Source organism: Aegilops tauschii, chromosome 6, assembly GCF_002575655.3.
Source record: "Aegilops tauschii subsp. strangulata cultivar AL8/78 chromosome 6, Aet v6.0, whole genome shotgun sequence".
NCBI lineage: Eukaryota > Viridiplantae > Streptophyta > Magnoliopsida > Poales > Poaceae > Aegilops > Aegilops tauschii.
The window spans coordinates 141,104,403-141,122,506 of NC_053040.3; the positions used below are offsets into that span (position 1 = coordinate 141,104,403).

The 18,104-nt window shown below is 47.6% G+C and overlaps 2 protein-coding genes across 2 annotated transcripts; both read right to left on the reverse strand.

The window, feature by feature from the left end:
- Window positions 1-6,972: 6,972 nt before the first annotated feature.
- On the reverse strand, window positions 6,973-8,447 carry LOC109735780 (uncharacterized). Its single transcript, XM_020294981.4, has 3 exons — window positions 7,920-8,447; window positions 7,559-7,765; window positions 6,973-7,473 (listed from the first exon to the last, which is right to left on the reverse strand). Exons 1-3 carry the CDS (start codon window positions 8,175-8,177, stop codon window positions 7,147-7,149), a joined length of 792 nt encoding a protein of 263 aa, XP_020150570.1. The 5' UTR covers window positions 8,178-8,447; the 3' UTR covers window positions 6,973-7,146.
- Window positions 8,448-8,668: 221 nt separating this feature from the next.
- LOC109735779 (choline-phosphate cytidylyltransferase 2) lies at window positions 8,669-12,894 on the reverse strand. The gene is made up of 8 exons (XM_020294980.4): window positions 12,548-12,894; window positions 10,980-11,093; window positions 10,780-10,875; window positions 10,542-10,584; window positions 10,274-10,429; window positions 10,069-10,149; window positions 9,168-9,266; window positions 8,669-9,075 (listed from the first exon to the last, which is right to left on the reverse strand). Exons 1-8 carry the CDS (start codon window positions 12,781-12,783, stop codon window positions 8,926-8,928), a joined length of 975 nt encoding a protein of 324 aa, XP_020150569.1. The 5' UTR covers window positions 12,784-12,894; the 3' UTR covers window positions 8,669-8,925.
- Window positions 12,895-18,104: the final 5,210 nt, after the last annotated feature.

Genomic DNA, 18,104 nt, shown 5'->3' on the forward strand with positions numbered 1-18,104 from the left:
GACCTACGGAGGAAGCGGGGGTTGTTGGGGAACGTAGCAGAAATTCAAAATTTTCTACGCATCACCAAGATCAATCTATGGAGTAATCTAGCACCGAGGGGAAGGGGAGTGCATCTACATACCATTGTAGATCGCTAAGCGGAAGCGTTGCAAGAACGCGGATGAAGAAGTCGTACTCGTAGCGATTCAGATCGCGGTTGATTCCGATCTAAGCGCCGTACCACGGCGCCTCCGCGTTCAACACACGTGCAGCCCGGTGACGTCTCCCACGCCTTGATCCAGCAAGGAGAGAGGGAGAGGTTGGGGAAGACTCCGTCCAGCAGCAGCACAACGGCATGGTGGTGATGGAGGAGCGTGGCACTCCAGCAGGGCTTCGCCAAGCACTGCGAGAGACGAGGAGGGAGAGGGGTAGGGCTGCGCCAAAGAGAGAGGAAGACTCATGTCTATGGCAGCCCCAAAACCCCACTATATATAGGGGAGGGGGAGGGGCTGCGCCCCCATCTAGGGTTCCCCCCCAAAGGGGTGCGGCCAGCCCTAGATGCATCTAGGGGGGCGGCCAGAGGGGGAGAGAGGGGGCGCACCACTAGGTGGGCCTTAGGCCCATCTGAGCCTAGGGTTTCCCCTTTCCCCCTTCTCTCTTCGCCTTGGGCCTTGGTGGGGGGGGGGGGCGCACCAGCTCACCTGGGGCTGGTCCCCTCCCACACTTGGCCCACGCAGCCCTCTGGGGCCGGTGGCCCCACCTGGTGGACCCCCGGGACCCTCCCGGTGGTCCCGGTACGTTACCGATAGCACCCGAAACTTTTCCGGTGACCAAAACAGGACTTCCCATATATAAATCTTTACCTCCGGACCATTCCGGAACTCCTCGTGACGTCCGGGATCTCATCCGGGACTCTGAACAACATTCGGTAACCACGTATATCTATTCCCTATAACCCTAGCGTCATCGAACCTTAAGTGTGTAGACCCTACGGGTTCGGGAACCATGCAGACATGACCGAGACGTTCTCCGGCCAATAACCAACAACGGGATCTGGATACCCATGTTGGCTCCCACATGTTCCACCATGATCTCATCGGATGAACCACGATGTCGGGGATTCAATCAATCCCGTATACAATTCCCTTTGTCTACCGGTATAGTACTTGCCCGAGATTCGATCGTCGGTATCCCGATACCTTGTTCAATCTCGTTACCGGCAAGTCTCTTTACTTGTTCCGTAACACATCATCCCGTGATCAACTCTTTGGTCACATTGTGCACATTATGATGATGTGCTACCGAGTGGGCCCAGAGATACCTCTCCGTTTACACGGAGTGACAAATCCCAGTCTCGATTCATGCCAACCCAACAGACACTTTCAGAGATACCTGTAGTGCACCTTTATAGCCACCCAGTTACGTTGTGACGTTTGGTACACCCAAAGCATTCTTACGGTATCCGGGAGTTGCACAATCTCATGGTCTAAGGAAATGATACTTGACATTAGAAAAGCTTTAGCATACGAACTACACGATCTTGTGCTAGGCTTAGGATTGGGTCTTGTCCATCACATCATTCTCCTAATGATGTGATCCCGTTATCAACGACATCCAATGTCCATGGTCAGGAAACCGTAACCATCTATTGATCAACGAGCTAGTCAACTAGAGGCTTACTAGGGACATGGTGTTGTCTATGTATCCACACATGTATCTGAGTTTCCTATCGATACAATTTTAGCATGGATAATAAACGATTATCATGAACAAGGAAATATAATAATAACCAATTTATTATTGCCTCTAGGGCATATTTCTAACAGGGGTGACCTGCGCGGCGTGTAGATCTTCTCCTTTGTTTTCTTCTCTCCACCGCGCTTCTCCACCACCTGGCTTGAGGCCGCACCCAGATCCATCTGCTCTTCCTCCGACTCTGCCTCGTTGTCTTTGATTTGGATCGGCACCCAGCGCGTCCCTGGAGTGGGGATGGCCATGACAGCACCCACCACGAACTCCTCCGGGCCAGCGGGGAAGCGGCGTCGTGAGCGGAACGCCCACCACTTCTGCCTCGATGCCTGGTCGCCACCTTCCGTATCCTCCATGGCCCAGACCAGAGCGGCCAGCGAGCTCACCGGCGCACCAGTTGGAGTGGTCATCCCATTCGGGGTGAGCCGCTCGTCCTCCTCCACCGTTAGATTCCTGAAGACGCGCTTCGCCGCGCGCCGCATCTCCTTCCTGGTTGCAAACCAGGACACAATCTCCCTTGCCCTCTCCAGCTTCAGCTCGTTCCCACTCGCAAGCTCCACCATGGCGCGCTCCATCTTCATCCTCCAATCGGCCATGGTCACCGAAGTCGCTGCGCCCGTGCTTTGGATGTGTGTGCGGTGGGCAGAGGTGGATGGGGGTTTTCGAATCTAGGTGTGTTGACTCCCCTTCGAGGGTGGGGGATTTATTTCCCACCTTCCCCCCGCATTCATGGCGGTCGCACCCCTCGGAATCCCCCCCACCGCCATCAATTTCCAACGCCGCCGCATCACCAACCGGAGCCACGTGACATGGCATCCAAACAATCGAATTACATTAAATTTTCTCCCAATCTCGTAACCCCCGACTGTCAATGATCATGTCCTCTTCATCAATCAACAAAATTCTTTGAATCTCACCTTGGATGAGTAGACTCCCTCTCTGATAGCAGAGAACCTCGGCCTGTAGGAGATTTGGGATGTACAGCACCGGCCAGCTCTCATCGACTCGATCCCTCCCCGCGGGGGGCTCGCCGTCACGTGCCCGCGCGGTGGCGTCTGCGCGGTGCTCATCCTCCACCGCGGGAGGCTTGCTGTCACGCGTTTGCGCGGCGTCGCCTGCGCGGTGGTCGTCGCGTGCGCGGTGATCGTCGCCCCGATCACCTTTGTGTTCGCCGCACGAGTAGCGTGTCGTGTCAGGCATCCATCCCCCATCTTCATACATAACCTGTTGATTTGTACAATTAGAATCCTTTGCACTCCATTTTGTAGGATAGTTTATTCATCTGCTTAAATCTCTTGGTATAATTTATTTGTTTTTTATGTCGCATCAAACTTTTATTTATCAAAATTTGCGTGATTTCCTAATCTCTAGGATTCAAGCGGACACATCAATACATTATGTGCATTTTCCTCCTTTATTAGGCCTCCTTTGATTTGCAGAATTTTTGTAGGAATTTTAAAGGATATGAATTTTGTAGGAAACTTTCTTTAGAACCCGTTGGTTTGTATGAATTAATTCATATTTCTATGTAGGATAGGAACCAAGCCTTCACATTTCAAAAGAAAGACATTAGCGTAAACTCAATGGAAAAGTCATTATCCTAGGAATTGAGGTGCAGGTCATCTCACTTCGAGTTATTTACCCAAAACCACCACACTTGAGGTTAGGGTAACAACTTAGTACCAGATTTGAACCAGGGCACAAAAAACCACCGAAATTGTGCCTAATACGTAACACGAAGCACTGATGCTGGAATTTGGTCGCGAAAACAGCAAAACCAACAGGTGGGTCCCACCTGTCAGGCCGATGTAGCAAAGACTAATCGAAGTCAATGTTTGACCTGCTGAGGTGGACGTATGACCCACCAGTCAGCCACTCATCATCTTATACTCCTTTTATCTTCTTCCTCCTCTATTACTCTGCCTTGCGACGGCTGGTCCAGAGCGGAGGCAAGCATGCGGGCCGTTGGTGGGAGATGACCTTTAAGAGGAAAGGGAGGAGGCGGGGGAAGGGCCCGCCAGCGGCAGCCGCGCCGGCGGTAAGATGCTAGGGTGGCCAGTAGCGTTGACGGCGGCGAGCTGGGCGGTGGGGGAGCTCGGGCTTGCATGACCGCTGAGTTACAGCTTGCCAGCGAGCTAGCTAAGCACCTAGATGGCATCACTTGAGCTCTATGATCTCGGTACAGTGCTCACGCACAATCAATTCATGCTCAAATAACACCGACGGAGAGGTACGGCGGCTGGAGTTTTCGGGCATGGCGGAGGAATTAGTAACGGAACAAAATCGACAACAGGAAAAGGGGGTAAAAGGATAGGGGCTTATGGCGATTCAGATGAGTAGGCCAGCGAGGTCAGGAGTGCTCTGAAGGTCTTAAATTCGACGGCGACGGCGGCGGCTCCGAGGTTGAAGACAGAGTCGATTCGGTCGTTCTAGGGTGTCTCCGCGCTTGTTCGTCGTCGAGGATGACCAGAGTGAGGAGGCAAAGCTCTGGGACACTGTGTCTCGGCGAAACTACGGCGGTGGCCACGCTGGTGCGGAGCGGCGTCGACGGCTAGCTATCGGGCTGAAGTGAGGAGGGGGATGGAGGATGGGAGCGAGCTCGAGACGAAGGGAAAGGGAGAGGAGGATATGGACGTCGAGCTCGGCTACGCCTAGCTTGAGAAAGGGCTCGGTTGCCATGGCCATGGACCTCTCAGTTCGCACGGGCTCGGCCGCTCACAAGCTGCTCGACCCAATGCTTCATAAAAATAGAGATGGGATGAAGATGACCATGTAGTCAATGACAGGCGGGGCCCGCGTCTCATCTGCCACCTCAGCTGGTCAAAGTTTTTTTTGTGCCTGGTCTTTGCCACGTCAGCCCGACACGTGGGATCCACCTGTCGGTTTTGCTGTTTTCGCGATCAAGTTTCAGTATCAGTGCTCCGTGTTACGCATTAGGCACAATTTCGGTGGTTTTTTGTGCCCTGGTTCAAATCTGGTACCAAGTTGTTACCCTATCCCCAAGTGTAGTGGTTTTGGGTAAATAACTCTCTCACTTCCTATGATATTCCTATCATATGAACGAAAGGAGGCCCTCCTTTGATTCGTAGGAATTCTATGAGATAAGATTTTTCAAAATAAAAATTCCTTTGGAGCTCTTTGGTTTGTAGGAATGGATTCTTATTTCTATGTTGGATAGAAATCAATCCTTCACATTTCGAAGGAAAAAACCATTAGACTAGATTCAATGACAAAAATCATATCTTCTACATCGAATGACATCTATTTCCTGTAAGAATTGAGATACATGTCATTTCACTTCCTATGATTTTCCTATTCCTATTATATGAACCAAAGAAGGCCTATGTTTTGAAAATCGTGTGAATCAAAGAGGCCCTCACTTGTTGAAAAAACTAGTCTTGTCTTGTTATTTAAGATGTTGTGTCTCATCACTTTGATGTTTTCTCTCAGTTAAACTTTGATTAGTTGCATGTTCTTGTTATTGCGCTCTTCAATTTCTTTGACACAAAACTCATGGGGCGGGATGAAAGTTCCCTTTACTCCAAACAAGAAACAAGCGCGGATGTTTTGCTACGCTTGTCATGCCCTTGCTCAACTGAGCTTGTCTCCTTGCATTTCATGAATCCGGAGCATATACTGCACATTTTTGTCTTCAATAACCGAACTACCCTTGTCATTAAAATCACTCTTATTTTCATCAAAATTATCAATTCTGCAAAGGTTCCTCTTCTTGCCTCGGTATAGGCCTTATGGTAGTGTCCCTTGTTTATTATTTTTTATGTCGAAGAACATTACACTTGTCCCAATGGGCTATAACCCTTTCTCAATGCAATTCGTTATAGAAAGGACCCCCTCCCCCCCCCAATGCTTTCACACTATTTCAGCAATGAGATATGGGTGTTGCCGGAAACTTGCAATTGCGTAGGAGGTGTATAATATGGTACGGTACTAAACGGAAGTATATGCAATGTTGTAAAATTTCCACTTATTCAGCTATGACTGCCATGAAGGTGCGGAGTCAAATTATGAATACCAATGGTTGCATATGGTGCAAAAAAATAGTGACGTGAGGTGTAGCACATGACGGTTGAAGATGGAATAACCAAATAATTGGTAGTGGCATGACCAATTTCCCCATTCATTGTCATGTTTGGACTCACATACTTGTGAGTTAATTGCGAAGGAATAAAATGGTGAAACACCTTCTTGCATGCCATTGAAGTTCCTAACATGATGTGTCTCACAATAATTAACTGAACTCATCATGTTAGTCAGCGACATATGTAGTTGTGAGATTGCCGATGCATGAGAATTCAAATACACATATTGCATGTTGCTGATATCACAAGAAGTTGAAGCATGGAGGTTATTCCGCATCGGCTCTTCCATGTAATTAATTAGATGTATAGTTGAAAAAAATTAGGGCTAGCCGAGTGCTCACTAAAAGACCCAACACTACCAACTTTGTAATTTTTTGGGTCTAGATAAATAAAATGAGTATTCATATTACCGTTTGTAGATTGCAAAGCCTTGACGACGCTCTCTTCGTAGCAATTGTGGTCACAACGGGTCTTTCGAGTCATGATCACAACTGGGTGGTCACGAGAGGTGCTGCAACATGTGCAGTGCTGCAAGGGAGGCTCGCTAGTCATGCTTATTGGAAAAAGGGCGGTTGACGGGGATGCGATAAAGGGGCGGTCATCAAAGATGTTGCAAGAAGCCAAGAAGAGTTTGCTGACCGTGCTTGTTGCAAAGGGGGGGTTTGCCGGAGACACTGCAATAGGGGGGTGTACTGCAAGTGGCTGGAGATGTTGCAAGGTGGGGGTTGTCAGAGGTGTCGCGACACGAGTTGTGCTGCTTGGGCGTGGACATGTTGCATGGGAGGTCGATGCCGTCACAACAGACCATGGCCTTCGTCGGCGCTAAAGAGGGGGGGGGGGGTTCCCAAGTGAGATACACATAGGCATGCGAGAGAGACAAGGACGGCGGTATGTGCGGGGATGGGGAACTGCGAGGCACGCAGGGGAGATGAGGGGTGGCGAGGTGAGGGGGACACACGCTAGTTGACGCCTTTTTTTTTCAGAAACACAGTAAGACACATACGCTCACACATATATACATACACTTAACCTTATGAACGGACGACATCCTACCCCTATGAGCACCTCCGAGAGACCGAGGCAGCGGGACTTAAAATTGAAAGGTCCGCCAATTTCTGCACCGATCATGGCATCACGCATCAATTGTGAATAAGTTGCTTAACTTGCGCTCTTGCTTACATCACAACAGTTGGTAATCTCATCAACGAATGCTGTATCATATCCAAGAGACAGTTCTTGTGTCCCCTGGATTTCATACACTTGCAGCAATGGTCACTCGTGCCCCAACTATGCACCCTATTTTTTTCAGAATAATCACTACTCCGCCCAGGCGTTGTTGGTTCCTCCATGCGCGGCAGGGGGGTCCCGGGTGAGCCACTCCCGGGCAGAGACGAGGTCAGGGAGCACCACCGCGCCGGACCGCCGCCACCTCTCGGCGTCGGCGGTCCCGAACCTGTCCAGCAGCAGCGCGTGCATCCCGACGGCCCGGGCCGGCGCGTAGTCCTTGCTCATGCTGTCGCCGATGTGCAGCGCCTCCTCCGGCGCCACGCCCCCCGCCGCCTCCAGCGCCATCTCGTAGATCCTCCGGTCGGGCTTCTCGACGCCGGCGACGCCCGAGAACACCCCGAAGTCCCACTCGGACCCCTGCACACATCAACCAGAAACGAAACTGAGCAATGTATGGCTTCCGGCAGCGCGAGCGAGACGGCGGTCGAGGGCGGCTGCCGACCTGGTTCAGCCCCAGCGCGGGCAGCACGACGTCCCTGTAGCGGCAGTCCGCGTTGGTGACGACCCCGGCCATGATCCCCTCGCCGCGCAGCCACCGGAGGAAGGGCCGCGCGTCGGGGAACACCGAGTACGGGGCGGGGGAGCCGAAGGCGGCGTAGATTTGCCCGAAGATCCGCTCAAATGTGGCATCGTCGTACTCGTGTCCTGCCTGCAGCACACCAACAACCAAGAGAAAAAGGCCGAAAGAGCATCAGATTAGAGCAGTTGCACATTCTACACGCATGAGATTGTACCCCCGTTGACGCTTCGGAGTTTCTTGGAGAAACGAACAGGGCACGGCGGAGCACCGACCTTCACCTTACCCTGAGGAAGGAGTCCCTGACGCACGTCCTCCACCAGCGATGGTCGGGCATCCCGGAGGCGTGGCCGAAGCAGGGGTGCTTGGCCGCCATGTCGGCGTAGGCGGCCTTGAAGGCCTGGTGCATGCGCGCGTAGCCGGGGCACGGCAGCCCGGCGGACCTGGCCGCCGTGCAGTAGTAGTCGCCGAGCTGCCCTCTGTAGGCGATTAGCGTCCCCGTCACGTCCACGGTCACCAGCCGCAGCCTCGACAGCAGCGACATGGCAGCCGGCGACGCACGGAGGCATAGAAGAAGAGGATCGGATGGTTTCTTGGGTCGACTTATAACCACCAGTGCCTTGTTCTGCGGGGCAAAACGGGAGCAAGGAAGACGCTACCACCTCTGTGGAAGCAACCATGGATCCATGGCTCTCCGGCTTGATGGAGTTAACCCACTCCCGGGAGGAAAGATCACGGCCAACTCTTTGGATCAATCCAAGCAGCAGGGATTTAAAAGGGAGCGACTCGAGCCTCCTTGCTTCACAAGAAAACTCATTTACTAGGAGCCAAGTTTTCTGTCTCCTCCCAAAGTTGGAACGGTGAAGACGCCACAGCGAGGCGCAGGGAATCCAAACAACATTCTTTTTTTTTTTAACGGAATCCAACATTTGTAGAGTAAGCCATTGATTCAAAGGATGAGTCGTTTATCACTTCCTCAAAGTTTGATGTCAAAAATGGAAAATAAACAAGTATAGTTACAGAATGGAACAGGACTTCTTAATAAGAACTTGAATTGAAATCGATATCCTCCAAATAAACAGTGTTATGCCTCACAGTAGAACTATTACAAGAGCGTACGCTACTGCCTAGAAAACCATCAAGTACAGCTACAAACACAGCACGCAGATCTACCTTGACAGTGAAGCTCACAATCAAAGGGACAGATACATGGTGAAGGATTGCGGTTGATGAAGATCGTAACATGCATTGCATGCCCGTATTATACTTTGACGTAAAATTTTACAGTGGCGCTATTCTTTCACGTATTTGGCATCTTTGGCAACTTCATCGTCTTCTTCTTCAAAGTCGTCAAAGTCGTCACTGTCGTATTGTAGAAGGCTGAAGTCCCTAGACTGCGCCTCCTTCAGCCTTTCCTGGATTCTTTCCTTGATGGCAGTTCCCTGGGAAGTAGTTTAGGTTTAGGCATATATGGGCACGGACCTCCTATTGGAGGAGAGCAGCAGTAAACTATTAACAGGCCAAGGTAACTAACCATTGAATGGCAACCTTCCTCGAATTTCTCTAGAAAACCAACAACCCAGCGATCTGCGTTTTCAACCCACTCTTCCTGGAGTTTTGCCACTGTACTCCACTGCAAATATCAACATGCTTCTCTCAGAATGTATGAACAGGTAAACTTGAGAAGGCTAAGTTCATCGATCCAAATTATCAGATGAAGAGATGAACATGGAAACCGGAAGTAGGAGAAGGTGAAGTGTTTTCATTTTGCAGTGCTATACTGGATATATACAGAGTACAACTAATGTACGGAGTATCAGATATGATAAAAATAATACTTACGCATCAGATATCGAATTCTTGACCACCACAAGATTAGTTGAACTAGATAAATGCAAAGATTTGTGTAAAATACATATAAAACTGAAGTAACAGCCATGTACCACTGTCAATTTATCATCATTGTAACCTTTAGAATACACATGGTGTGAGACATGGCTGAAGCTAATGTTTTTAGCTTTGCATGAAAAGCTATGGACTTGCCCAATCACAGCTGTGCAATCTTCTACGCATTAAAGCATAATTTCATAGAAGTGCTATCAAGTCCAAAACGCATCAAAGTATGTGTTGGGAATCCTCCGCTAAACAACTGAAGTCAACCAAAAATCCAAAACTACTTTGATAAACTTCAAAACGTTAATCTAGCCAAGAGTTCCGGACATGCGGGTCAACTATATCCAATCAAATGTCATAAGGCTAACACACAACAAGTAGGTTAATTAGTCACAAAATAGTAAAGAAACATGAGGCACTCATCCCTGCACCAGACAACCAATGGATACAGAGCGAAGCTAACATTGCCTAGTTAACAGTTAATCAATTATAAAAATTAGTTATACTTCAACATAAACTAAGATGAAGCTGAATACAAGTACCTTCTCCCCTACTTTTTCTTGGTGCTGCTTCACTTTGTCACGCAGGGTTTTCAATCCCATATTAACTCTTAGTCGTTTTTCCTGATAATAAGATATATATAAGGGCTCAGCTAGCCAGCATAATGCAGTGGTACTGTAGTACAATCCAACAACAGGACTTTGTATAAGTAAAGTTTTGCTAAAGCATCATGTTGATATTGCATACCTTGACATAGCTGACACCAAGATCATTTCTGCTGTACCCCCTGGCCAGATTGCGCATAACATACTCATTATAATCTTTAACAATCCTCATTATAATGTCTGAGGTTGATATTCCTTCTGTGCGCTTGGTCTCCTTAAATTTACCAAGCTTTTTTACCTGATAAAACAAGATGATGTTAGTCACAGAAATCAAAAGTAAAATTGGTGTCTGTTAACACAATTTATTTGAGATTATATTTGAATAGCTCAATTTGAAACTTAAGACTCACAAATTCATAGACATCATTACTAGCTCCACTAGCATCATGATACCTGTGTAGATTCAAATACGAAAGATAGAATATAGATGAGTTAAGAGATTTAAAAGTTTAGATCATTCAGTGTGTAGAATATCAAGCCATCAGAAACACAGAAACATTTTCTGTGGTCCTCACAAAAAAAAGAATGAATATAAGAAATATTTACTGCATCACAGAAATAACAAGGTCTTTCGAACTGAATGCTTACGGCAGAGAATCATGTGCAACAAAATCGATGTTATGCTTGTTCAAGAACTCTTCTGTTACTACCCACGGAGCGTCAGGAATGACTTCATCAACCCACCTTGGAATATAAAATAGTAAATCATATTAGCATGCTATTTTTTTGAAGAAATGTACAATGATCATGGATTATATTGGATGAAGTAAAGAATGATACACAATTACTTGCAATGGCGAAGTGATTCATATCTCTCGTCCTCTGTCATGACAGTTCTTCCTTTGTATTGATGTGTCAACTCATCATTGCAGCACCCGACAAGAAGATATGCATTAGGGAATCTACAGTTCAACAGACAGTTCAGTGTCAGAACATTTTCTCGCATTTAACAGCCCCAGTAAGTTAATTTGTGTAGAATGCTCAGGATAATCATTAAGAATGTAAAACCAGTCCGCAGTTAATGCATTTAATCTACGGTACCAATAGTAGAACGGAACCTTAGGCATACTACTAGATAAAAAAAACTGTCCAGCAAGATTACTAGTATGACATTTGCAGATTAAACCACAGCTTCATACTTAAGAAACAGAGCATGCCTGCAAGTGCAAGATTCCCTATAGAAGGTGTCACAGAAAATCAGGTATTTCCCCATAAGCTAACACAAAATGATAGTTTACCCTCTGTGTGCATGCCATGAGTATACTAACATCACATCATGTACAAACTGAGATTTTGAGGAAAAAGATGCTGCATATATGTGGGAGTTTTTTGTTGTTGGTGGAATTGTAGAAAAAAGGGTCACCGTTGGCACACATGACTTCCCATTAGTGTTTTCAAATGCAGAATTCTCAATAGTTATACATAAAATATCCACTAATGGAAAATGGATGTTGTGATGGGCGAAATGAAGAGGGTAAAAAAAAGAATACAAAATGAACAGAGGGCGCATAAAAAATTATATACTAATTTGAACAGACTTATTTCACTAGGAAAGGTAGGACTGGCATCTGAACAGAACACAAGAAACCAAACTCCATTTCATTGCCGACTTAAAAGAAGTGGAAGATGCCAAGCACCATAAAGGGAAAGTTGTCTGAGAGGAACAATATCAGAGTCCAAACCCTACAGACAACTACACCAGTCCATGTCAATGGAGAATGATTATTGTGGAGCAGGATTATTGTACATGATGCGAAAAATAAAAAGGAAAAAAAGAGGTGGGCAAATAAAGCCAAATCACACTGCATTATACGGGGGGATCTACCAAATAGGTGCCCTCCCACTGAATGATCCATTCCATGGCAAGCAATACGAGAGTCTCGAGTCACATCACGTTAGGTAAAACATACCAATACAGCTAAATCTTGTCCCCAACATGATAGAAGCACAAATGGAGCCCCATTTTCCACCAAGCCATACATCTATTGCCCAAAAAAACAGGGGCACAGACAAACCGAGTCCTCATCAAGCAACTTAGTATCCACAATAAGCGCATGCCTTCCAAACCTAATCACAAGAATGGTCCACTAAATCAGACGTTGGACATAACAACAAGTTGAGGCCGTTCCTGAACTGGTAATCGCGAAGAAGTTCAAATAGGAACGGACTGCGATCAAACAACTTCCTCGCGCAATCCCGCGCTAGAGCCAACCGGTGATCCTAATTAGGCGCGATCCGCGCCGCAGCCAACCATGATAAACGGTGTCAGACCCCAATTTCTGTCAGAAACGCAAGGGGGCAGATCGAACCGAAATAGCCGAGGGGGGAAAGAGGATGGGGGAGAGGGATTTCTCACGATTTCTTGGCCTGCTCGAGCGAGCGCGCGTGGCCGAAGTGGAAGAGGTCGTAGATGCCGTCGGCGTATACCCGGATCGGCCTGTCCGTGATCCCCTCGCCGGCGCCGCCGCCATTGCTCGTGGACCTGTCCGCAACCTCGACGTCCCCCTCGGCCTCCTTCCAGTCCTCCTCCTCCTCCTGGGAGGACTGCGGCACCTGCGCCTGCCTCGCCGCCTCGGCCTTCGCGTCGGCCATGCGAAGAGGGAGTCGAGAAGGTTCGGGTAGGGGGGGAGCGAGCGACGGGAAGGGAAAGAGGACGGGGGCGTGGTGGAAAGGTCGAAGCCTCGAGGCCGAGGAGACGGTACACATGCGGAGGGGGTGCGCATGACGTGACGTAGTTTTCGGGCTCGCCCCGTCTCACTGTCAAGTGGGTCCGAGTGTTTGACGGTGACTGGTTGGACCACGTCAGGTTCTCCGGCGAAGGAAATGGCGACACGTCGCACGTTGATGAGACAACGACGGGTGAATTTGCTGCCTATCAGAAATATACTTTGTTGTACGTACTATATAATAGATTAAAGATTAAAGACAATTATATTGGGACAGAGTGAGTATATATATAATAATAATGCCTCTATAATAGTACACTATTATTTCATTTTCGTGTTGAAAAATCATTTTGAAATGAAATGACCAAAATGGTACTCCTTACTCTTTTTTATTATAAAAAATAGAAAAGTTCATGCAAAGAGAAAAAAGATGTATTGCACATGGTATTCCTAAGTGTACCTCAGATGGTTGGTTATTCCCGAGTGTTTCTCATATTGTTAGATTCTTTATTATAGTGGAATCAGTGCAAATTCCCCTCCTTAAGTGATTTTAGTGTTGATGACAATGCAATTTACGGATAAACCGTGTGCTTGAGCTAAGCAGGCATATTCAATGGTGGCACAAGACGGTTGGGTTCCTCTTTGTAAGGAAAAGATCGAAGACGAAATTTCCGACGCTTTTATTTTTTTGGTTGTAGGAAATCCATACTTTTAAGAGGGGCCCGAGTTAGAAGGTATGAATGAAATTAAACACGTACACAAAACATATATTGCACCCACAATTTCTTCCCACCAATTTCGAGGAGAGTATCCATTTACGTCTGTTTTCTGAAAATGCACATCCGATAATATTGTAGCCAGCACCACTCCCCTTAGGGAGTAGTACTTCTAGCACATATGGCCGGTAGTACCACGTACTAAAGCGGTAGTGCCGCCCCCCTGTGTGGAGCGACACTATCACTCCAAGTGTTGGACCTACTACCGCTTAGGGGTTTTTCTGCAGTTTCCTAAGGGGATGATGTAGTAACGCTTGTAGAAGTAGTACTACCGCTCAGTGCAAATTCTGCATAACGGTTGGATTTGGTGAGCTATATAAGGAGGAGCTTCTTCCTCCTTTCACCAACCTCTTTCTCCTCTCTCTCCTTCATTTGTTGCCTAAAACGAAATCTTGCCCGATCTCCCTCCGTGGCCACTCAAGTTTGTTGATCTTCTAGGATTTAAGGAAGATAATTGATGACTCACAAGTGTAGCGGATTGCAACAGTAGTAATTGTAAAGGGAGTAACAGTGAGGGAATTCATATGCATGGAAGTAGATAGTGGGTTTTGTTGAGATGAAATTCATTATGCAATAGTCATATCATAGAGCAACAACCAACTATCTCAAATTCATCAATATATATGTAGTCATTTATTCCGTATGTAGTTGTACGTGCTTGCAATAAGAACTTGCACAACATATTTTGTCCTACCCTCTAGTTTCAACGGGATCCCAATGAAAATTAAGGGTAATTAATACCCTCCTTTTAACAGAGAAACGAATCAAAGCATTAACAATAAATGAATACATGTAATCCTCAAGGTAAAGCCATCCCTGTTGATATCCAAATTATTGTCACCTTGGGCTCTCGAGTTTAGAACATTAACAGGTGCATACGACTTGCAGGTATGATCCAAAACACAAATATATTCACGAAAACATAAGGAGTTCATATCTGAAATCATGTCACTCGGGCCCTAGTGATAAACATTAAGCATAGTAAAGTCATAACATCAAGCCCCATCAAATTTGACGTCTATTATACAAGAATTCTCACCCAATTCCCATGTACCTCCATGGGAACTACTCAGACATGGATGGAAATAATGATATTGTTGTTGGAGAAGGTTTTGGGATGATGACGACGACAAATCCCCCTCTCCGAAGCCCAAAACAGACTCCAAATTGGATATTTGGAGGAAGAACATAGGTGGCGGTGGCTCTGTATTGTGAAATATGTCGCGTTTTTTGGGATATATGGGATTTATAGGCAAAAGAATCAGCGTAAGACAATGCATGAGGGGCCTGACGACCCACAAGTATAGGGGATCACAACAGTCTTCTGTAGGAGATATGCCCTAGAGACAATAATAACAATAATTATTTATCTTCAAGTTCATAATTATGGATTATGTTTATATTCCATGTTACAACTACAATGGTCCTTGAGTCCATATATCCATAAAGTCTCAGAGGGAAACTCATATACAAGTGTGGAATAATAAACAGTAAAAAGTACTCCTAGTCGTGCCTCTAAGGCTAGCTCAAGTGTTGCACGATGGTCACATTTTCCTGATCATGAGCATAACTATGCCAACAATTTTGAAGGCACAATGTTAGAAGAACACCTGTGTTGAGTCGACCCAAAATGATGTTATGCTATGAGATACATTCGTCATGAGTTAATGGTATATAACAAAGAGAAAGTTAACATTTGCATAATCCTTAGACCATGAGAGTATCGAGTTCTTTCATGCTTTCCTCATGAACTTTGGGGTTTGTTAAACCTCATCCGTAACTATGTGGCTATTACGGCGGCTTACAGGTTCATGGAAAAGTGAAAGTGCATGTGTCACTTAAACTATATTGTCTCACAATACTTGCTCACCACACCGTTGCATGAGATCTAGGCACCACTATAGGTTTTATATGTTTATCTCATGTCTTGACAATATTGATCTCGGGGGACACTCATATGTGTGTGCTTGATGCATATTCAAGCATATCTCTTATCCATGCACACATATAGGGGGAGCTTCTATGATCAACCATTGTCGCATGGCTTCTTGTTTTAGATATATATTTGATGTCATGTTCTAACCATGTTGTCATCAATGCACCAAAAAGGGGAAGATTGAAAGTGCATGTGTCACTTAAATTATGTTTTGGTGTGATGACAATATGGTTAGTGGAACTAATATCAGTTGCTAAAGTTTATCTTAGGATATTGGTTCCAGGATTCTTCTTGATGGAGATGTGCGACCCCCTCCCCCCCAATTCAAAAAGATCAAAGCCGTGGTTTACTGGCGATTCGAATGTTTTTCTTTTTTGGTTTGTTTCGAGCTGTAGGAAAGACCGCACTATTAAGAGGGGTCTCTTGGATCTGTGTTGTGTGGGAATGTCATTGCCGAAACTTATACACCAGCGTACCCACTCCTACCACATATTTCGTAGTGTGCTTGCTGTGGTACTGTAGCCGCTTGTTGTGGTACTGTAGCACCCAAGATGCGATTCTATCCCAATCACGTGATGAACTCATGATTGGGGCATAACCGCATTTCAAGCGCATAACAAGGTGGACATCATTACAACATACCATGTACTGAATAGATGAGAATACAAGATAAAGGCTTACACTCGCCACAAGCTACAACATGAATACAACATTTCATCAATACATAGCAATCATCATACAAAAGAGCAGGAACTGACTACGGATGAAATCAAAGGAAAAGAAGAACGACATCCACGCTGCTAGTCCCAGGTTCCTGACCCGGGACCTATCCCTTGATCGAAGATGTCGGTGTACGAAAGTAGGGGCTCTCCTTTGTACCCCTTTACTTGTGCACGGGCAGTCAGAGCCGCGCCTGCGACCACACTTAACAGGGCAGCGGAGGGAAGCAGAAGTGCAAGGCTATCAGAGCAGCGCTCCAACCAAGGGCGCAGAAGACAAAGTGATTAGATGGGCTTTCCTCTGGCAAGACCCTTGCCGGGGCGGCCTACACAGCCCCGGCAAGAACCTTGCTGGGGCAGCTCGCCCAACGCCAACATCGCCGCCACCCTCGAGCCTGAGAGTTCCGACACCATCGACAGCATTGGAACCAAGGCTCGGGAAGTGCCTGCATGGTGGCATGCAGATCGTTGTGAAGACAAAGAGCCTATGAAGCCAAGATGAGAACCAGAAGGCAAGACAACCGCAAGGCTCCTTGCCGAGGATGCCCACGAGGCCCCGGCAAGGCTCCTTGCCGAAGACACCCGCAAGGCCCCGGCAAGGCTCTCGCCGAGGGCGCTCACAAGGCCCCAGCAAGACCCTTGCCGGGATATACGCAAGACCGCGGAAAGACCTTGCCGCCCCATCACCGCCCCAGCCCAGCGGCCGACCTACCGACTAAAGCAAGTACCCACGTGGCAATACGTGGCTCCTAATCCAACTAGTCAAGCACCTGCGTGGTGGCATGCAGATCTTCGTGAAGACCCTACCACCACGCCAGCTCAGCAGCCTGCCAGCCTACATGGCGCTGCATGCCTCGTTGGCCTGGACGCGTGCCGGAGCAAGGCGGAGCGGCGACGGACGGGACGGGCCTCGTTACTGCCCCCGATAAAGCAAGTGGACACCTAAGTAGCGCATTTAATGCGTTTTGTCTTGTAATGACAGGCGATAAGCTTGTATACTGTATACCTTTCCACCTCCTTGTGCCACTGTGGCAGCCCCTTTTGACTATAAAAGGAGGCCCGCGGCGTACTGAGGAAGGATTCGGATATCTTGGACGACGCACACACCATAGCTAGTTCAAGAGCTCAAGAACACTCGAATATACACCAAAGCAGGACTAGGGTATTACGCATCCTCACGGCCCGAACCTGGGTAAACGATCCTCGTGCTGGCTTCTAGACCCGCTCTTTGCACAACCCCGTGCCCGCCAACCGTAGCAAAAGGGATCCCTGTGATCCCATAGGCGTCGTTTCCTACCGACATCTCTGGCGCGCAGTTGTGAAAATCTGGTCTGGTTGAGCCTGGCGGCTTCATCGAGGTCGTCGCTCCAAGGAAGAAGACGACCGAGCGAGCGGCATCATTTGCAGACACAGTGACTGTCCGCGCGATGACAGAAAAGCTAAGTCACACAAAACTTTGAGTAATTCCTTTATATATCAGGTTATTTTCCTCGGAGATCTCGCTCTTTGTATGAGAAACCTGCACGCGATGGGGCCCTTCCGGTATTGGCAACGCCCTTGTTCTATTTCGAGTCCGCTCAACAGTTCGAGCAGCCGCGTCGAGAGCGGCAGGGTGGCCTTCCCGCTATTGGCAACACCCTTGTTCTGTTTCGAGTCCGCTCAACAGTTCAAGCGGTCGCGCTGAGAACGATGAGGTGGTTTGCTTGGCCGCAAGCGCACCCGGCCGGCTGTTGAGGATCTGTCCTCGAAACGCCGTGGCCTGGGTTTACGCGCCGGCAAGCCTATCCAGTTAAGCGTAGGGTGTACATACAAAGAA